General features: G+C 35.5%; 1 protein-coding gene across 8 annotated transcripts in view; it reads right to left on the bottom strand.

Annotated features, from left to right (window-relative positions):
- Positions 1 to 2,626: 2,626 nt before the first annotated feature.
- MPP6 (membrane palmitoylated protein 6) overlaps positions 2,627 to 23,238 on the bottom strand; it is a 108,962-nt gene continuing 88,350 nt past the window's right edge. For all 8 annotated transcript variants that reach the window (XM_009203220.2, XM_009203218.4, XM_017956849.3 and 5 more), the window contains 6 exons: positions 22,569 to 22,668; positions 22,170 to 22,238; positions 19,605 to 19,766; positions 11,228 to 11,430; positions 10,043 to 10,171; positions 2,627 to 3,071 (listed from right to left, as the gene is read on the bottom strand). In XM_009203220.2, the coding sequence (XP_009201484.1) occupies positions 2,895 to 3,071; positions 10,043 to 10,171; positions 11,228 to 11,430; positions 19,605 to 19,766; positions 22,170 to 22,238; positions 22,569 to 22,668 (840 nt within the window). In that variant the 3' untranslated portion in view covers positions 2,627 to 2,894. The remainder of the gene's footprint in view (positions 3,072 to 10,042; positions 10,172 to 11,227; positions 11,431 to 19,604; positions 19,767 to 22,169; positions 22,239 to 22,568; positions 22,669 to 23,238) is intronic.

Below are 23,238 nucleotides of genomic sequence, written 5' to 3'. Positions count from 1 at the left end.
TGTGTACAGTCATGCCCTGAGTGCTGAAATGTGGACATTCACCTATCCACAAGGAGCCCTCAGGCACATTAATGTGCTGGCACATCATGTTTCCCAAAAGCACATGCATGTGTGTGTCTATTTCAACCCTTAACAATTGCTCAACATCACTCTAAACCATTTTCTCTTCCATAAAGCTAATTATCACAGATCTTCCCAAAAGAGAAGTTCACATTTCCTTGATCACAGCTATACTCTCAATACCTAGGAAGAACCCTGGGACCCCTGGGCTTCTTGCCCCAGCAGAGCACTGCTCATTCCTGCAGATTCATATGGGACTTGGGTTTCAAGTTCAATGATTCTTCATTGAGATACAATGAACTTATCTAAATGTATTCGTGTTAGCACTGGCATCTAGACTGAAATGAACTAAACTGCATCATTTCATATTAGGAGAAATCTAATATGCATTAATTAAATAGTCAATCATGAATACCATTTATAAGAAATAATTCCTTTAAGTATATTTTCTAAGTAATACATTTTATATCACATAAGGCTAACAATATACATGATGTAAAAGTCATCTATTGTACCAAGACGATTGAAATATTTGGCAGATAAACTTCTTGTGCTGCTATAATTATCCCAAAGCTGTTTAAAGAGGCTCCATGCTGCAGCATGAAAGTACATTAGAGAATACAGCACATTTCCTGAGTGCAGAACTGAAATTTCTCTTAAAATTTCAAGTGTGTGTTAAAACATTAAGTCATAGGGCATCACCTTGACACTGTGCTTTAATTCATGTTGCTTTGAGAAGCCAAGAATTTGGTGTAAATACATGTAGTTTGAAAGTTTCCACAGTTATTAAAATAGTATAATCCATTTTGTCACCAATTCCCTGCCCTGGGACAAGAAATGTGAATTTGTATTCTGGCAATGAAATCTAGAATCAAAAAAAAAAAAAAAAAAAGAAAAGAAAAACCTATAGATTTCCAACTTTAGCAATATGACAACTTGGGTGTTTTGTTTTATTGTGAAAAAGATCCCTCAAAGTTCTCCCAGCTGGCATTCCATATGACAACCTTGGTGAGGGAAAAAACAAATTCAGCAGCCAGGTGTCTGGCACCTAACACTAGACAAAGATGACCATCAATATTTAAGCACCTAATCCTTTAAAGTGTGAATAATGTTTATATGAAAAGCTGGCAACAATACAGAATGTGGTTACCTTAATTTAATAATGAGTTGCATCTCTGAATATATTTTAGGAAGAATTTCTATTATTCAAGAATCCTAAAGGAAGATATTAACTGAGGTGAATGTGGGAATTTGTATAAGTCAATGCATCTAAAGGACAACTTCTTTTGGTAATCATTAAACAAAAAGTACATTTCTTGGTTAGGTGCGGTGGCTCATGCCTGTAATCCCAGCATTTTGGGAGGCCAAGGTGGGCAGATCACTTGAGGTCAGGAGTTCGACACCAGCCTGGCCAACATGGTGAAACCTCGTCTCTACTAAAAATACAAAAATTAGCCGGGTATGGTGGCATGCACCTGTAATCCCAGCTACTTGGGAAGTTGAGGCACGAGAATCACATGAACCCAGTAGGCAGAGGTTGCAGCGAGCTGAGATCGTGCCACTGTACTCCAGCATGGGTGACAGAGACAGACTCCATCTCAAAACAAACAAACAAACAAAAAACAAAGTACATTTCTTAACAGATATGTAAAAAATATACAAAACATTTAATATATATTATATAATACATAATATACATATTATATAATGTATATATTTTGTGTGTATGTATACAAAACAGCTGACAATTATTTCCCAATTTTTTAAGTTGTTCAATGGATTTGGTTCTCAACACAACAGACAGAACAGGTACCCTAAGGATCACATCACATTTCCAAAAGCACATTGATTATTCACAAAAACCTACAACTGCAAACTTAGAGGCATCTTTAAACATCACTAAAATTTGCAGAGGCATGATACATTTGCTGACCATGTTCTAATAAAAACATTATTTAAAGTAGTAGGTTCCTTTTGTCAGTTAAAATTTTACATGTGAAAATAAGCTTTCTTCAAGTGTCATTTTGCTGTAAGGATTTACAGGATAAGGCACTCTCTCAGTCTGCATGACCTTGCTTCCAGCCTCAGAGCTTACTGTGTACACATTAAATTAGTATCATAACACTGCAACAAATAAAAAGAATAACCTCATAAGAGAGTGCAAGGTATTGCTCTTCAATTTTTCAGTAAAGATAGAAATGAAGAGACGAAACTAATGCAACTGTATAAATTAGAATGGATAGCCATACATCTCTGAAATAATGAAAATATGTAAACTGATCAGACTTTTGATGTCAGATTTAGATGGTAGTAGACTAGCTGTAACACTGACATTAAAATTCTGCTATTGTAAGAAATTTATAAGAAGGAAGGTCAATAACTATATTTTCTTCTATTAAGACTAATCCTTCACTATTTCAATACTGAACTAAATGACAGCTTTACAAAACTATTTCAAGTAATATTCATTATCACAGTGAAAATGTGAGACCAATGTTAAGAGTGAATGATTTGAAAACTCCTTTGATGAAAAAGGCAAGGGTACTAAATCAAAACATATACAAAATGCTTCAACGCATTTCTTTATGTGATATGAATAGAAAGATTATCCATACAAAGTTAGAAAAATTAAGATAAATTATATATTAGTACACCTTCCCAACCACAATTTATATAAAAATTCAGAACAGTGTACTGTTATTTCAATCTACACCATAAAAACGCCCGGACTTGGCAGATGATCTTCTAACTGTGATGTATTTTCTCAGTAGAAGGTTTAATTGTTGCAGTCACTTTTTAAAAGTTTAATTTTCATTGTTAACCTTACTGAATCATCAGTAAACCCAGCTGATTGGGACCCACTGTGGTTCCATTCTCAGTTTCTCTATGGCAGTTTGTAGTTTTTCAAAGGCTTTGTCTAGATTGTCATTTATGATGATCAAATCAAAATAGTGGTTGTATGCTCTCTGAATCCGCGCACTTTCATCCACTGTTTTCTTTAAGTCAGAGTCCTGTTGAAGAGTTTTAAAAGGAAATGTTTGTATTACAATGCATATTTACTTGCTCAAACTCCAACTAGAAGTGAATATAATAAATAGGTTAGATATATTTCTGGTAATTCTGGTATTAATCCTCAAAATCTAATCCATATAGTGTTAAAGACAACGCTGCCATCTGTTCATGTCTTATTCTTTCCAACAATCCTCATGTTTACATTTATGAGTATTCTGCATCTTCTGTTTGACTGATACTAAGATAAAATTCCTAATTAAAAGACTGCTGACAATAATCTTGGAGTGAATAATACTGTAGTGAATCTACAGTAACAAAAGAATTACTATAGGTGACTGGTTTCTAGCTCCACTATATTATCCTTTTTGAAAGATTTTTATCTTATGGCCTATGTACATCATGGAACTCAATTTGTAGTGGCTGTTAAGCTCAAAGCCAAATTTGCTACCTTTCTCTAAGATAAGATCACAGAATCTTAGAAGTGTTTTTTGAAGATTAACCTTACATGCTGCCCATCCTCCACCAAAACACATACTCACATACGTTTATTTATGTTTTTGTCCAGGCACTGTTCATATTTCATAAAGTAGTTTTAGTCATTGTGGAATGATGTGGGGAGTACATAAGCAATGGGTTCTACATGAGTAAAGCTTTTTGTAAGATGGTGTTTTGATTTTCACTATACTTCTATATATTCTACAAATATTTATTGAGTTCCTATTAAGGTATCTACTATGTTTCAGAATCAGTGGGTATAACAATGAATAACAGAGAGGGTTCCTATCCTTTAGTGGAGGAGATAAAGAGGAAATAAATATAAAAAATTCCAAGTTGTGATAACTATCATGAAAGAAACAAAACAGGCACAAAGAATTTTAAGAGATCTACTTTAGATAAAGTGATTGGAAAGAGACTGAGTAGTAAATGACAGTTAAGCTGAGAACTAAATGAAAATAAGGAGGTCAGCATCCAGGCAGAGGAAACAGCAGGGCAAAACCCAGAGGAAGGAAACGACCCTGGCACGTTCAAGATACTGAAAGAAGACTGGAATGGGTGAAGGGCTAGGGAACAAGGTAGGTCATGGAGGACCCCTATGTGATCGAAAGACCTCTGTGGGCCTCAAGTGAAAATGTGGCATGACACGAGTGGAAGCAGGGAGACTGATGGCAGGAATCCAGGTCAGAGAAAAGGGCTGCCTAGATTATGATGGTGACAGAGGAGATGAAAATTACACCAGATTGGAAATTTATTTTGGTGATAAAATAATCAGGATTAGTTTTTTACATCATCCAGGATTTGAAAAGGGAGGAAAATGAATGAGTCATGAATTGCTCTTAGGTTTCTAACTAAGGTAAATGGGTGGCTGTGTGAGATACAGAGTGGAGGGGTGGGGAGGGCATAATTTCTGGGGGAAACAAAGTGTGCTACTTTGTAATATGGTAAGCTTAAGATGTTTGTGAGACATCCAAGTGGAGATGTAGAGCAGGCTACTGGTTATGCAAATCAGAGCTCTGAGGTCTGGGCTAGCTGTATATAAATCATTAGCATAACAATGGCACGAATGTAAATGATGTTGATGGAAGCACCCAACAACATCATTTGTGTAGAAAGTGTAGAGACAGAAGCGGATTCATTGCCAGGCCTGAAGGACCCTAATACTTACATTTCAGCTAATACTGAGATTTCTAAATGAGTCTGAAACAACTAAAATATCTCTGATTACAGATATGCAAACAGGCCACAGTTCAACTTGAAAGCAATTCTTGCCTATTATAGCCATTAGCAATTTGATTTGTTAAAAAAAAAAAAAAAAAAAAAAACCTGTCAACAATAATGGAGTATGCCATACAGATGGAACAGGAAATAAAGATTCTCTCTCTGGCTATCGAGTGTTCTCCAGGATATAATGATATGGGAAAAATGCAGGCACATTTTGTACATAAGGTATGATTTATGTATAAAATGGCGGAGGGGGGGAGGATACACAGGCACACTTGCTTATATTGGAAACTAATATGGTAAAATGGCTAGCAATAATGGTAGCCAATGTGAGTGGGAGGAAACAAAGGGAGAGGGAACAGAAAAGCTGGATTTGTTTTAAGATTTATGTTGGAGCAATGAAAATGTTGTACAGAATTATACAACAAAATTTAAATTCAAATAAAAGCCATTCTTAAAAATCAGAAGCCAAATAAAACAAATAAGCCTATGTTCCAAGTTGGTGGTTTAACCATGCAGCAAGGAATTATTTCAGTGGCTTTAAAAGAAGATAGTATCCAGTGGGTTATAAGTGGGAGGTGTACAATGAGAACACATGGACACACGGTGGGAATAATACACACTGGGGCCTGTCAGGGTAGGAGCACAGGGAAGGGAGAGCATCAGGAAGAATAGCCAATGGATGCTGGGCTTAATACGTAGGTAATGGGTTGATCTGTGCAGCAAACCACCATGGCACACGTTCACCTATGTAACAAGCCTGCACATCCTGTACATGTACCCTGGAACTCAAAACAAAAGTTGAAGGAAAAAAAAAATCTAGTGGTATATATCCTAAGAACAATAAATAAAAGACTGAAACTTGAATCTTTTCACTAATCATATTGTTAATACAGATATTACTCAGAAATTACATATGTGCATGTACTTGTATTTATATACATGTAAGAAAAGAAATGATGTTAATATAATCACAAACCAAGGTTTTCAGGATAAGAGGGAAAAAAGGCAAATATAAAGCTAAGGAAGAAGAATGTAAAATTTCATTTGAAGCTTTCAAATTGAACAAATGATGTATATGTTTTCTAAAAACAAAAAATTTATTTCCTACCTCTGGTTACTGAAAAGGTCTAAAAACAACGTCCAACTGAGTTTAATGTATACCCTTACTGTCTGAATTATCTTTAAATGCTATCTCCCACTAAAAGAAACAAGGGCTTCTGGATGGCTGGTTCCAGGTCTGGGCCAGGAAATGTAGAATAATCTGGAGCATCTTGTCATATCAGAAAGCAAGGAATTATCAAACACTACTAGAATCGTGTTAAAAAGACTCAGAATTCAAGTTGAATAGGCTCCTACTAGCTGAAGACACAATAATTTAAACATTAAAAAGAATAACCGAACTAAATACACAGAGATAAGGTACTTCAAGTGACTTTAAAACATAGTGATCTTCCTGGCCAACAGGGTGAAACACCATCTCTACTAAAAATACAAAAGTTAGCTGGGCGTGGTGGCACGTGCCTGTAGTCCCAGCTACCCGGGAGGCTGAGGCAGGAGAATGGCTTGAACTCGGGAGGCAGAGGTTGCAGTAAGCCGAGATTGCACCACTGCACTCCAGCCTGGTGACAAAAAAAAACAAAAAAACAAAACACAGTGATCTGACTGTATATACTTAGTGGGATATATTCTAAAGACAGAAAGAACTAGGTGGGGAGCTGGGGGGACTGTTCACAGTAATGATACTAGTGGTGGTTGTGTTGATACACTTATTCCCAGAATGTTGTATTTGTACTGTGGAATAAAGCAAATGAGCAATTATATGATATTCTAATTCTAACATTTCCAGTGTTTATGAGAACTGGGATATTCAGCATAAGAGAAAGGAATTAGGCATATAAGATAAAATAAGTTAAATAAAAATCCTGTGATCTTGAATTTGATTGGAAAATATCAGAATAAATTCATGATATATTTTCCTTCAAACATACAAACAGAAAAGCATATATGCTAGCACTGTCCACATAAAAAGGTCTAGCAAGAAGCAGTGAGCAACTCTGTGACAATGGGCGCTGTGAGTATTATGGTCTTAAAACACTATTTACCCTAAAAGAAACCAGAGTATCTTGGAAAAATGGCTGGTTCCTGGCCTAGAACAGAAAATATACAAGATGAGCCTGGAACATTTGTTCTACCAGATAGCAAGGAAGCTACGCAAGACTATCAGGGTCATTTAAAAAAAAAAGGTCTCAAGGGCCAACTAGAATAAGCTCCTATTGGTCAATGATGGGACAATCTTAGCACCAATAAGAATAATCACTGCAACAGAATAAAGCACATCAAATAAGTTTGAACACATGTGCTCAAGAAATTGAAAAAACAAAGCCAATCTCAGCTGGTCACCTGCAACCTCTAGAGGCTCTTGGGGAATAAACTCATTATTCTGAAAGCTGACCTACAAAGGATAGTATCAAAGATGTATCCTGCCTTTCCTGTATCAACCGTACCTCAGAATAATCAACTACTTGATGAGGAAAAGTTCTTTTTAAGAATTCTATTTTATAAACATAGAAGGAATGACAAACTTAGAATACTACCACTTTGCCATCCCTAAAAAAATAACTTATCCAAGGCAAAGATCAATAAAGTTTGCTAAAACCATTAGGTAAAGAGTTACTGAGGAACTTTATAGATCAGGCTAACAACTTCTGACCCCACTGATTAATCTCATGACAAAAAGCCTGACGTATGCCTCATGATGTAATAAAACAAGTACCACCTATGAATTATTCTTGCAAAAACCAACCAACCACCAACCAAAACCTGAATCTGTGTCTGATCAACCCTCTAGATCGACCTATCAGTTTACAGGAAATAGAAGGGATAGAGGAAAATGATACAATGGGGGCAGAATGGGTAAAATCCAGATTATGGAACATGCTGTAGGATAAATGACCTACTTTTTTTTTTTTTTTTTTTTTTAAACAACTAAAACAATGTGAAAAGAGAGGGGAGGGAGGGTGGCAGTGAGAATTTACAGATTAAAAGGTACTAAAGGGACATCTGCTTCTAGCCAAGGTGGAATAACAGGCACCAGACTACCTCTCCCACCTAACAATTAATTTATGGACAAAATGTATGAAACAGTTTTTAAGATACTATACATCAAGATATTAAAAACAGATCACAGAAAGATAGAAAACAAATGAAGTGAGTCCTATGATTACTCCAGTTTACTGGCTTGAAAGAATTTATGGGTAGTAGGATAGAGAGAGTGAGCCCAGAGGAGCCTACAGGACACTGAGTTGAAGACAGAGCTGAGCCCAGGGAGACCCAGGTGGCAAGAGTTTGCAGGACGGAACGCTGGAGGGGAAGAGCAGCACAGACAGACTTTGGAGATTTGTAGAAGGTCCTTGTCCAGCATTCAGCTGAGTACCAACCTGCACATGGGTACGACCTGAAGCTGAGAAAGAACCACCAGAAAGGATTAGAGGTACCCAGGGATGGCACCTATTCCGCCTTAGCCAGAACAGAAAACCTCATGACTCACAGGCCCTGTGGTAGGAGTACCAAATAGGTCTTGCCTTATTTGTGGGGAATAACTGGCCCTAAAATAAGAACTGCTTGGGTCTTACCCAACACATTTAAAAAGTGAGACCTGAAAAAAACAAACTATTTCCAAATAACTGCATCCTAGAACAAAGCTCACAATGTCTGGCATCCAAAAAAGTTACCAGGATTGCAAAGAAGCAGGAAGATATACCCATAATAAAGAGAAAAATCATTCAATCAAAACCAATCCAGAACTGACTCACATGTTAGAATCTGCAAAGACATTAAACACTTACCATGTTTCATACATTCAGAAAGCAGAGACATGGATCAACTTGAAAAAGAACAAAGAAAACTACTACTACCTGATTTCATGGCATATAACCAAGTACAGTGGGGGGAAACGGTGAGAGTGGTGGGAGGAAGGGTGCAGGGAGCAGGTTACACAGGGAAATGTGTGGAGATGATGGACATGTTCATTATTTTGGTTGTAAGGGCTTTCATGAGTACAAATATATGGCCAAATTGATCAAGCTGGGCACGTTAGGTACGTACAGCTTACTGTGCATCAATTATACCTCAATTAAGCTGGGAAAAAGATTTAGGTGACAAGAAGTAATTTCAATGTGTTGATCTTGTTTGAATACTGATTTGAACAAATCAGCTGTTTAAAAAAAAACAACACAACAAAACCTTGGAGAAACTCAAATATAGACTGCATGTAGATGACAGTAAGATACTGCTTATTAATTTTTGTTGTATTAATGGTATGTTTTAAATGTCTTTATCTTTTAGATATAAATATTGAGATATTTATGGATGACATGATATCAAAGATTTGCTTCAAAATAATTCAGGGAGAGGAGGAAGTGGGGAGGGGTCTAATTAAAACAAGAAATTGCCATGATTATTCAAGCTAGGTGATGGGCATAAGGGCTCCTATTTCCCCTTTTTTGCATAGATTTTTGAATTTCCATAAGTGAAAAAGGAGAGAGGAAAAAAAGGAAAAAACATGTAATAGAAACTAAACATCAGAACACCTGACTTTACCAATGATAAACCATATAATAAACATGCCTGTTAATGATCTTGGAGCCCAGTCACCCCACTAGTAAAATGAAGGCGTTCAATTAATATGCGTATTTTAATATTGGTCCATTTCATTTTACAAAGGGGAACTAAACTTTTGATTTAAGATAAAGTATACAATGATTTTCAAGTAAAAGGATACCGTTCCAGATCCTAACTACATCTAATTAATTTTTATTCTGTAGCACCTTATATAGCATGTTTATTTCATAGCATAATTAGCTAAGAGTTGGCCAGGCATGGTGGCTCCCGCCTGTAATCCCAGCACTTTGGGAGGCCAAGGTGGGCAGATCAGGAGTTCGAGGTCAGGAGTTCGAGACCAGTCTAGCCAACACGGGGAAACCCCGTCTCTACTAAAAATACAAAAATTAGCTGGGCCTGGTGGCACACGCCTGTAATCCCAGCTACTTGGGAGGCTGAGGTAGGAGAATCGCTTTAATCTGGGAGGGTGAGGTTGCAGTGAGCTTAGATCGTGTCAACGCATTCCAGCCTGGGCAAGAAGGCAAGACTCTGCCTCAAAAATAAATACATAAAAATAAATTAGATAAGTGTTAAACATGCTCAAAAGAAAAGGAAAGATTTTAGAAGGAAAATCATATGGTTAGCTCACGGTCAGAAGCTTGGTAGTGATTCCTGCATCCACCACAGCCTTGTGCATGGCACGCAACGTCTCTAGCTCTGGAGCCGCAATAAATACCACATAGGGCATAAACTCTGACGTCCTCAATACTTTCAGTGCCTGTGTAAAAGAATTATAATAAGCCAATTTATACAATATTAGAACTAGAATTCTGCTACCCTTTAGTATAAATCAAAGGCTGTTTGCACTTGTTCTATGGATTAAAGGACATAATTTAATATCTATCTCCATTCTGTCATTCTCATTCCATATAGTACTTTCTTAAAATAGTGATCCATTTATTTTGTTCTAAATTCAGTCTGTTCCTCTTGAAGAAACAAAAGTATAAAACAATGATCTAAAACTCATCAAAAGTGATGTAAACTCTTTTTATGTTAACTGTAGAATTCTGTTAATACCGAAAAAGTAGAAATAACCTTAATGTTGATTTATTGGAGAGTGGTTAAATGAATATATATTCATACTATAAAGTACTATATAACAATTACAAAGAAAAAAAAGCTCTACAGTAACTAACCATAAAAAGATCTTCAAGAAACAGTACTATTTAATAAAATCCCTGAAGAATCTATGTAGAATTTTTCCATTTTTGTAAAAAGAAACAACAAAAACAGAAAACCCATTACCTTATATATATTTGTATTTAAGGCATAGTGAAATGACTAGAAAGAGACATAAGAAACTATTAACAACTCTTATCTCTGAGTAGGGAGGTGGGGTTGGGCTGAGTGTAGCGGAGTGGGAAGGGGTAGGTGAGAGAGAAACATAGAGTGAGAATAAGAGGTGTGCATGTGTGTCAGGTAGGAGGGGGAGTGACTTTAATTTTTTATTCTTTATATTGCAGACTAGAGTTTTAAACTTAACATTTTTTAATGTATGCATTTATGCATTACTTGAACAGGTAAATACATACTAAACTTCTACCGTAGATCTAATCACAGTTTCTTTTGCCACCCAAGCCGCTGTTGGCTAATTGTTCAGAGATTTATTTAACTAGCTATGTATACATAATAATATTCTCTATCACCCAAAGGTAATGGAGGGAAAGAGTCACCTTTCCACCCTGACAAAACAAACAACCCCAACACACAGAAAATAAAAAAACTCCACAGAAAATAAAATATAAAAAACAGCTTTGGAATCCAAGCAGCTTACTTGTGGGTTGACATCCAGAATGCAAGTCCGTCCAGTCTGGACAACCTCAAGAATAGAATCAATTTTGGTTCCATAGAGATTTCCTTCATATTCCCCATGTTCCAAATACTTTCCAGCTTTAATATCTGCTTCCATCTCAGATCGTGACACAAACTTATATGCCTGGCCATCTTTTTCATCTTCCCTTGGTTTCCGTGAAGTAACTAAATAAAATGGTGTTGAGACTTTCGTACAAAGAAATTGTAGGACATAAAAAATAGACTAAAATACATAGGGTGGCTTAACATTTTTCCACTTGGTGCAGCAAACTACAGCCTATGATCAAATCTGATCTGCTTCTTTAAGTTTTATTGGATCACAGCCATACTCATTTGTTTATGTATCATACATCTTTTCCATTAAAACGGTGGTAATTGTGACAGACTGTACGGACTGCAAAGCCTAAAACTTTACCATGTGGCCCTTTAATAGAAAAAGTTTCTTGATACCTTAGAGGAATATTTTAAGAGGTAGTCCCCCAAACAAAATTCGCATCCAAAAATATGCTTCTTAAAATCACTTTGAAACTCAAAATTTTACCTAGCAGCAGAGCCTTCAATGACGTTCTTAATTATGGTAAGTGTTAATAAGTGTGAGGCATGTTGTGGGTGAGTCTTTTCAACTGACAAGCACTCTCCTTCTCCTTAGGAATCTATCACATCCTTTCTTTCCACATTAACACTTCCTAAGTGTCCCAAAAGGTGAGCAAGCAAAGTTCACCTATTCTTAGTCATAATACCAATTTTGTAAAGTGCAGTTTTACCCACAAATTATCTTTTACCTTACCTCAAAACCAACCCTTTCTTTTAGCTTCCTGTTTATTGATACTCCCAAATGTTAATTGTTCTATTTTACACTTCAGCGGTAGAGCTAGCCGCCTCATTATTATTATGGTCTATTAAACTCCTCTCCTCTGACCCGACATATTATTTCTGGGAAAATGAGATTGAATAGCTCAAGTCAAAATTTAGAAGTAGGAGATCCTTTTGTCTGATATTTTATAGCTTTGAATACTTTCAGAGACATGCAATCCTTTGCAAATTGGTCTGTGCTAGGAATGGTTATTACCACTTTCTAAACTGTTGCAAATGTGTACTCTCTGACAACTTTGTTAACAATAACTTTGAAGAAGAAAAGTAATTTTTGAGTGTGTTATTTCAAGCTTAGCCTTACTCTGGGCTTTGCTGGATCAGAGACAGAAGTATTCTGTTTCTATTAGCTAAGTAGTTGCAGAATAACTGATGGAATTATTAAGAACACCAAATTAAGAAAGTAATCCAAATAAAAAGATGACAGTGTTTTGACTAATTCTAGTAAGCATAAGACATAGAAAACTTTTATAAGAACAAAAAATTAACTTCAAACTCATGCTCAAACATAAGGGTCAAATGAGATCATTATGTATAATAGGACTCCCGTTTTTCCCTTGTTTTCTGGCTCAACCTTGAGAGTGGTCATCTTAGACTACTGTGAAGAGTGTTTATAAAGTATCTTCAAGAATCTTCAAGATGCTATGATGGCTTCTCATATTTAAAATTGTGTGATCTTTAAGGTTTCTGGAATTAGTCACCAAAGGTGTATAATAAAACTTCAAAGGCAACTTTCAATGCTCCAAATAAATGCATAATAGGACTTGCTTCAACATTGTGAACATTAATTTTAAAAAGCAGTTTTTTTTGTTTGTTTTTTTTGTGAAGTACTACAGTGAAACCATACAAGGGAATGCACTGCTTGAAATAAATACGTATATGTACACGTACTACCCCTACCTCCATGCTGACGGAATCTTAATTCTTAAGAGAAATGTTCTTCAGTTTACAAGTGAACTTTAACTACAATCCTATTCTCTACTAACGCTCCAAAAAACAGTCTACGTTGCCACATATTTAAACTGCTTTCCATTTCTAGAACAGAGAAATTAGAACATGGTTTGACTACTGATTCCTTAGACTTCTATACTGAGCAACTACATAATGTGATTTTTTAGAAGTAATTTTTTATGACAGGCAAAATTATTAATTTTAGCTGCTATTCAAATAATGAAGAAACAATCAACAAAGTAATACTTAATTTGTTAACTAAGCTCAAGATGTCAAGATGTCAATGTTAAAGAGAAAACAGGATTCATAACATAGCCTATCTCCCTAAAATAACAATGTTTTTCTATTTTATTTTAGGATCATTTTGTAATATATAAAGAAAGTTAAATCACCTTAATTTTATAAGAGAAAATTTTAGAAATTCAAAAATATATGGAAAATAAGCAATACACTCCCAAATAACCAATGGATCAAATAAGCAATCACAAATGAAAGAAAATACTTTGAGAGGAGATGGTGCTGCTGAAGAGCACAGATACAGACAGAGCTGACCAGGTGCTTCCAGAGTGCCAGTTGTCCAGCAGCACGTTCATTACCTTGAAGATGTATGATGGTTGAACTAAACCCATTCATGCTAAGAAAAGGTTCTGTGGAGGGCTTTAAGCCCTTGATAATTGTCTTAAAAGCTACTGATGGGAAAAAGATCAGCACTGTGATGAGCACTAAAGAGCTGAATCATATGGCTAATTCAAACATATTACGAGCTAAACGGATGGGCTGAAGAATAGGGACAAAATGAGTTAAGACTAAGCAGCACAGTGAAGGGCACTACATTTCTTGCTTTCACCAACTAACGGATGAATCGCTATTTCTTCTTTGGTTTTTACTTTTGGTCACAAAGATGGGTTTCCGTTCTGCCAGAGTAACTATATTCATGTAAGATTTAGGGTCATTGTGGAGGGAAGAAGGGTTGGAACAGAATAGTTGTCATAAGAAGCCAGTTTATTATTTTAGATCTGGCTAACTGGTCTGTGTTGCATAGTTGTACATTCAGGATTATGGTTTTAAAGTCTCTGTAGCCATCTACAGAGACAAGTATCATTGAACATATATATATATATACACACACACATATATATATCACCCACTCAAAGCAAAAGTATTTTGAGATGAATGAAAACAAAAACGCAGTATACCAAAAACTTTAAGACGCAACTAAATGCTTAGAGGGAAATCTATAGCTGTGAAAGCCTATGTTAAAAAAGATCTCAAATCAATAATCTAATTTTCTATCTAAAAAAACAGAAAGAGAGTAAAATAAACCCAAAGTACAAGTAGAAAGAAAATAATAAAGATTATAGCAAAAATTAGAAAGTAGAAAAAATACAGAAAATCAGCAAAGGCAAAATTTGGTTGTCTGAAAAGATCAACAAAATTGACAAATCTTTACATAGACTAAGAATAAAAGAGGAAAGACTCAAATATCTAAAATCAGAAATGAAAGAAAAAATATTACTATGAACCCTGCAGAAATCCTGAAACTGATTAAAAAAAAATCCAAGTTGACCTATAACAAGTAAAGAGACTGAATTAATAATCAAAACTTCCCACAAAGTAAAGCCCAGGGTTAAATGGCTTCACAGGTGAATTTCATCAAACATTGAACGAATTATAATTAATCCTTTACATACTCTTCCCAAACAATGAAAGAGGAAAGAATACTTCACAACTCATTCTATGAGTCCTGTACTACCATATCAAAGCTAGACAATGACATCGTAAGAATGAAAACTATAGACCAATATCCCTTATAAATATAGATACAAAAATCCTTACAAATTACAAGTAACCGAATCTAGAAGTATATAAAAAAGATGGCACATCATAACCAAATGGAATTTACCACAAAAAGACAAGGTTGGTTCAATATATAAAAATCAAGGAATGTAATACATCATATCAATAGAAGACAATAAAAAACAAAAATCATATGAACCATCAACAAAGAAAAAGCATTTGGCAAGATCTACTACCCTTTCTTGGTAAAAAGCCAACAAAGTAGGAACACAAGGGAACTTCTCCAATCTGATGAAAGGCATCTGTGAAAAACCCACAGCTAAAATGGAAAGACTGAATGCTTTCTCCTTTCTCCTTAAGATCATGAACAAGACAAGGATGTTCACTTTTGCCACTTCTATTACACTATTACACATTACACTGCAGGTTCTAGTTGAGGCAATTAGACGAGACAAAGACATAAACAGCACCCAGACTGGAAAGAAACAAGTAAAACGATCTCTATTTGCAAATGACATGATTTTGTATATAGAAAATCCTGAGGAACCCACACAAAAAAAATCATCATTAGAATCAATGAGGTCAATAAGGCTAAAAGACAAAGCCAACACACAAAAATCAGTTTATTTCTATACACTAGCAAGGAACAATCCAAAAAGGAAATTAAGAAAATACTTTTTGCTACAGAATAAAAAAGAACAAAATACTCAGGAATAAATGTGACAAAAGCAGCATAACATTTGTACAATGAAAACCATAAACAGCATTAAAATGAAGACCTAAATAAATGGAAAGACATCTATGCTCATAGACTGGAAGAATTAATACCGTTAAGATAGCACCTGTAATCCCAGCACTTTGGGAGTCTGAGGCGGGTGGATCACTTGAGCTCAGGAGTTCAAAACCAGCCTGGCCAACATGGTGAAAGTAAGTCTCTACTAAAAATACAAAAAAAATTAGCCAGGCAGGATGGTGGGTGCCTGTAATCCCAGCTACTCAGGAGGCTGAGGGAGGAGAATGGCTTGAATCCAGGAGGGCTGGAGGCTTTGTGTGAGCCAAGACCACGCCACTGCACTCCAGCCTGGGCGACAGAGCAAGACTCTATCTCAAACAAAACAAAACAAAACAAAACAAAACAAAACAAAACAAAACAAAACAAAACAGATGGCAGTAGTTCTCAAGTTAACTTACTGGCATTTCTATACAAATTATAAGATAAACTTCCAGTTGCTGCAGAAAAGGTAGCTAGAATTCAATATAATCCCTCTTAAAATTCTAGCTACCTTTTCTGCAGAAACTGGAAGCTTATCTTATAATTTATATAGAAATGTCAGGAACCCAGAAGGGCCAAAACAAACTTCAAAAGAAAGAACAAGTTGGGAAGGTTCACAATTCCTGGTTTTGAAACTTAATACAAATATACAGTAATCGAGACAATGTGGGACTGGCGTAAGGACAGACATCTAGGTTAATGGAATAGAATTGAGGGTTTATAAATCCATCTTCACATTTACAATCAATTTTCAAAAAGGGTGGCAAGACAATTCACTGGAGGAAAGAACTGTTCTTTTTGACAAATTGTGCTGTGACAACTGGAAAAGTGCAAGCAAAAGAATAAAGTTGGAACCCCCTCCTCACACTCAACACAAAAATGAACACAAAATGGCTCATATAATCTGCATATAAGAGTTAGTAGTATAAACTCTTAAAATAAAATACAGGAGTAAAATTTTGTGGCCTCAGGTTAGGGAAAGCCTTGATATGGTATCATATTTGATAAGATATGAAAAGCATGATGAGCAACAAAAGATATACAAAATTGGATGTCATCAAAATGAAAAACTTTGGTATATCAAAGGACACCATCGAAAACATGAGAAGTCACCAAAGAATGAGAGAAAATATTAATATGTGCAAATCATATATCTAGTAAGGAACTTGTATCCAGAATATAATATGACCTCCTCTTACAGCTTAAGAAAAAGACAAATAACCTAACTGAAAAATAGGCAACCAGTTTAAACAGACATTCCTCCAAAGAAAATGCATAAATGGCAAATATGTACATGAAAAGTTGTTTGACATTATCAGCCATTAGGGAAATGCAAATGAGAACCAAAATAAGATACAACTTCACACCCACTAGGATGACTATAATCAAAAAGTCAGATGACAAATGTTGGTGAGGATGTAGAGAAACTGGAAACTTCATACGCTGCTGGGATTGTGAAAGGGTACATATACACCTGCTGTGGGAAACAGTGTAGAAGTTCTTCTAAAGGCTCAACATATAGTCACCATATAACCTACAAATTCCATTCCTAGGTATATATACCCAAGAGAAATAGGCATATGTCCACACAAATACCTGTATACAAATGCTGACTGTGGCATTATTCACAATAGCTAAAAATAAAACAATCCAAATGTCCATCAACTGATGAATATATCGATAAAATGTGGTACAGCCATGTAACCATCACTTAGCAAGGGAAAGAAAATAAGTACTGATACATGCTACAACACAGATGAGATCTGACATGTTAAGAAGCCAGTCACAAAATACCACATATTGTGTAACTCCAGTATATAAAATGTCCAAAATAAGCAAATCTATTTTTACAGAAAGATTCATGATTGCTCGTGGCAGCAGGGGGTGAGGAGGTTGGTGGGAAATGGGTACAGAGATTCTTTTGGCGATGATGAAGACATTGTAATAGCTTTTGAATTTTACAGTCCAGAATTCTATTCTCAGCTAATTAGTCAAATAAAGGGCAAAAAATACACATTTTAAAACACAAAGATGCAGACATTACATTCCACATACAAGAGGATGTACCCCAGCAAAACAAGGTGATAACCCAAGAAAGAGAAAGAATGGGATGGAGGAACAACAGCTTCAACCCAGGATAACAACAAAGGGAACTACTCCAGTGTTAACAGGTGGGCAGCCAGAGAGACAGCATGTAGTCCTCATTGAAGCAGAAAGACAGGGTTCTGAGACAGAGGTCTCCAGGAAAAAAAAACAAATACAACTTACTGGATAAACAAGTCTTTAGCTTAAAAAACAACAAAAAATTGTATATACATATACATAAAATCAGGTAGTATAAGGAAAAACAGAACTCCGGAGATTCCTGGGTCACAGAAGGGGAAAGGCCTATTCAAGAAAGTAAAATTGAACTAACTGAAAATACAGCTATCTTTATATTGGAAGGACAGTCAAGAAGTCAACAGATAAGGCCTAAACTGGATACAGCAGGAAACAGCAGACTAAAGACATTATTAAGAAATATGGAACACTACCAAAAGAAATAGCAAAAACAATGAAAAGTGACTGTTTTTCATAAGTGAACCCGTGGTGAGGCAGGGGAAGAGAAGGGGTTATTTTTTCCCTCATTATATGTCTTTAAGAACTACTTGCCGAAAATATTGGGCACATATTAATTTGATAAAAGCGAAAAACTTTTTCTTTATTTCACAATTGCAGCTTTAACATACTTTGATTACAGTGAAGTTTTTGTTTTGTTAATCACTTTACTAGGATTTGTCTAAATTTAGTGTTTTACAATGCCTACAGTAGAAACAGAAGACTTACTCTGAAGGAATTACAAGCAGCACATGGGGGCAATGACGAGGCTATTTCCCTAACTTTTAAGAATTTTAGCAATAAGAGTACTCACTGAGAATTAAACCCAAAATATACTTGACAAAACCAGAGAAACTCTAAAATTCAATTAAAAGAGATGGGGTTAAAGTTAGGCTAGGATTTGACTCAAAATAGCTTGAAAGCATCAATATACCTAAAGGAATGCCGTATTAAAAGGGGGCTTGGTCAGAAATAGAAGCATAGCAAAGGGAATTAAGAAAGCAACGTTAGCTTATCTCCTGCTTTCTTCAAGGGAGAGAACATCTAAGTTCACAAGTAAAGATTCTTGTATTTCAAAAACAAAGACAAATGTATAATAGTCCCCACAGTTATAGACAAATGTGTATTAGTCACTACAGTAAGTCACTAACATCATCGAATTCCTTGATCTAATTCCATTCTCATCAAGCATACTTCTGACATTGATTATTAAACTTTCTATGTAAATATGCAAATAGAGAAATGAACGCAAAGACCATAAAATGAGTGTTTGATTCACTTAATGGTTATACTTCTCATCAATATTATTTTATTCTATATATCAGACTTTGTAACCTTAATTAATGCTGCCTGCAGTAAAAGATGAATCACTCTTGATGTGCTATCAAAAATCAGGTTTATAACCTTGCACAACTGAGAGTTACAAGCCAGGCCACGTAAATTCATACAGCTGTTGCCACACTGGCTACGTCTGAGGGTCAGAAGCTTTCCCCTTTTCTTTACACTAAAATGGCTGAAAAATCCAACTTTTTAGACAGACATCAGTACAAGAAAATCCTAAATGCCTATCTTGTCACAATTCTTAAATATAGGCATTTAATTCTAAGATTTCTGAACTGAACAGTTTAGAGAAGCACTTGCCACCAGACAGCAAGCCAACAGCACTGCAGCACTATCTCACAACAGCTATAGAATTACTTAATTTTTCAATGTCTTTTACTTGTTCATTTTCACTGCAATAAAGAAAACTTATTTGGGAATAGCAATAATTAACGATAATAATCCCCCTCTCCTCCATATGCCCATACTCTTTCCTGCCAATTGCATAGCAAGGAAAACACAGAAAACTTACATGGCACCGTAGTTCCAAATCTAGTGGGATTCAATACTATAAACCTGTTTTTCAAGCTTCTTCGGCCTACACCTTGAGCTCCTATCAATACTAATGTTTTTCTCTGGAAGGGAGGCATTTTGGCTACCTCCTCATATATCTGGATTTCGTGACGATCAAATTCTAAATGAAAAAGCAAATAGGAATATATATTTAGTCATCTTTTATATACATGAAAGAAATCTCTGCAATTCTGTCTAGTAATGGCTTAGCTGTCTTGATAGTTAAATATCACTTGACTTGTACCCACTTAGCACAGATTTGTTTTTACAAATTTGGTAAAGTACAATAAATAGTAATTATTTTATTATTGTTTTTAAGACCAGGGCTCACTGTCACCCAGGGTAGAGTATAGTGTTGCCATCTTAGCTCACCGTACCCTTGAACTCCTGGGCTCAAGGAAGTCTCCCAAGTAGATGAAACCACAGGCGTGGGCCACCATACCCAGCTAATTTTTAATTTCTTTTGTAGAGATGGGATCTTGGTATGTTGCCCAGGCTGGTCTCAAACTACTGGCCTCAAGTGATCCTCCTGCCTCAGCCTCTCAAAGTGCTGGGATTGTAGGCATGAGCCACTGTGCCTGGCCCAGTAAATTATTTTATATCTTGCTTTAAACACCTGGTCCATCCATTTGCCCTTAAAAATCTGTCTAATCGGGCCGGGCATGGTGGCTCATGTCTGTAATCCCAGCACTTCTGGAGGTCGAGGTGGTGGGATCACGAGGTCAAGAGATCGAGACCATCCTGGCCAACATGGTGAAACCCTGTCTCTACTAAAAAAATACAAAAAATTAGCTGGGCATGGTGGTGCGCACCTGTAGTCCCAGCTACTCGGGAGGCTGAGGTAGGAGAATCACTTGAACCCAGGAAGTGGAGACTGCAGTAAGCCGAGATTATGCCACTGCACTCCAGCCTGGTGACAGAGCGAGACTCTGTCTCAAAAAAAAAAAAAAGAAAAAATTAGTCTGATTAATCAAGCTAGAAAAATTCTATGTTTTATCCTTATTTATCAGAGATTCTATCCACTGAAATCTATTATCAATTTGTCAGTAGAAATCCTTTAATATAAATAATCAAATTACAGACCAGTTTATATAGAAAGTATGTATCAAATACAGAGGACAGGAGCAAACCTAGTGTGGTTGCTTAAGTTCCATGGAACGAGTGACCTTCCAATTATATAAATGAATATTGTATGGCAAATCTACAATTATCAGTTTGATTAGAAAATTCAACATACTGACATTTACTGACAACATACATTTAAATATTAAGATTTTGAAATCTACATATAAAACAAATTTTAGATACACTGTTTTCACTAGAAACATAATCCAAAAGTATAATCTTAGTGGGCAAATTATGAATTTTCTATTTTGCAAAAACAGCCTTATGGGCATATATTTTATGAAGAATAGGGCCAAAGTGATGATTTGAAATATTATATTACCTGTTGTTACTGTAACTCTCAATCTGTAGTAATAACACTCCTTCCTTAGCTTATTATCCTAATAGCAACTCTTTCTTTGCACAGTTTCCCCACAGTAGATTAAACCAATATTAAGAGAAAACAAGCCTACTTCTGCCTTCTATATTATTTTCTTTTAGGGTGTGCTGTTTAGTTTATTACCAGCATAGAGGTAGCTCTGAAGTCAAGAAAGTACTTTTAAAATTGCCAACTGCTTTGATTAAGCCTCCAGAAATTTCTGATTCATAGAGCTGCTTTTTACTCCTGTCATCCTCTGCAACTGGGAAGAATAAATACAGTAGTTTCCATTCTTTCCCTTCCTTCCTTTTTATTTATTTATTTTTAACTTCAAATGAGTAGCCAATACAGGTCTGGGGTTTTATTCTAAATTGTTTTTAAAAATCCTTTCAGCTCTACTGAGGTATAACTGACAAATAGGAATTGTATATGAAGTGTACAACTTGATGTTTTCATGAATGTGTACACTGTGAATGATTACCTCAATCAAGCTATTAAACATATCCATCATCTCACACAGTTACCATATCTTTCTTTTTAAAAATATTTCTTTCTGCATGACTAAAAGATTTAAGAAGGAATTCTATTATATCAGACCAAGATTCATGTGGTCCAGTGCTATTTTTCTAAAAGTACCATGGTCAGTGTTATAGCAGGATACAGTTGCCCTTAAACATAACTCTTTTAACATCTTGACAAAGGCATTCTACCCTTTAGAAATGGCATATAAATTACTATTTCAAAATTCTCTGGACAAATAGTTTCAATTATAATACTGCTTCTTCATTAAGACAAGTAAAAATCCTAACCAATTTGTTTTGTTATAAACTATACTCACAAAATAAAGCACATCGTAGTATATATAATGCCAGGATTTAAATAATTTATATTATATTGCACCACGTGTTCATATGCCAATCCCTTGCAACTAGGTACTAATCTGAATTACATTCACTTAAAGCTGTATATTCAGAGTTTATGCCACACTAAATGACATATAGCTACTTCACTTGGACTTCTCAAAAAGTATTTAAAACCTACCTGCATTTCTGGTTGTGAGATACATCATCTTCTTCTTTTTTTTGCTACTTATAGTTCCACAAAAAGGTCCTGAAGGATGATAAAACAAATATAACTTAAGTAGTATGTCAGAACATGAAAAAATTGCCCTGTAGTATTTTATAGGGGTGGGAGAATTATCTTCCCAATGTTGCATCCTAGGAAGCAAAAGAGGGTGGGAGTGAGTTAAGCCACTGAATTTTGATACTCTACCAGCAGGTGGCAGAACGGGATCAAAAAGATTACTTATGAGAGCTAAAGCAGAGGGAGGGATTCATTCTAGACATATTTTAAATAAATGCATTTGCTTATTTAGACAAAAGAGACAAAGAAAGGTGGTCACAAAGGACTGCTTGTTACTTATTTTGTCGAGCTCATCACCTGAATTGTCCCAGTCTCTTCTAACAAATGCCTTTCTCTTCTCTTCCAGGAACTGGCTTGGAATGAGACCAGCGCTTCCTCCCTCTTTTACATGGCTAGCCTAGAATCAAATTAACGAATTGTATATCTCAGTGACCAAAATTTGAGACCATATTCTATTAAGTAGGACAAGCAGTGGTCAGTTAAAAAAAGTCATATTTGCTTTTAAAAACAACCTTAAGATTTACATCCATAGCATTGTCAGTTAAGATACTTAAACAATTCAGCACTGAGGAATCAATTGGCACCTAAAATTCTTCATATCTGATATCTGGTAGTGAAATTTGGGGACCAAAATACAAGTTAAATTGCTTAAACTTCTTATTTATAATACCAAGTTGGAAAAGGAAAAAAAACCGCTATTCTATAATAAGATGTATTAACACGACATTTTATCTAGCACCCTTTAAAAGACATTTACTGTCAACCTTAATCCTACTATGTTGGTATTTCAGGCCAAATCAAATGAAAAGGAGATACTATTTGGAATATAAAGTGTAGATTTTAATCTATGCTACCAGGAGTATGAATATCCCAAGAGTTTGTAAATTTAAACTAGGCAAAACTTTACCTAACGTGAAATAGCTAACTTTTAAAATAAGCTCCAAAGAAATATTTTAAAACAGTGGCT

The sequence above is a fragment of the Papio anubis genome, chromosome 4 (assembly GCF_008728515.1).
Source record: "Papio anubis isolate 15944 chromosome 4, Panubis1.0, whole genome shotgun sequence".
In the NCBI taxonomy this organism is placed as follows: Eukaryota; Metazoa; Chordata; class Mammalia; order Primates; family Cercopithecidae; genus Papio; species Papio anubis.
Note: the sequence above shows the minus strand (reverse complement) of the source record. Positions and strands in the feature narration are given on the sequence as shown.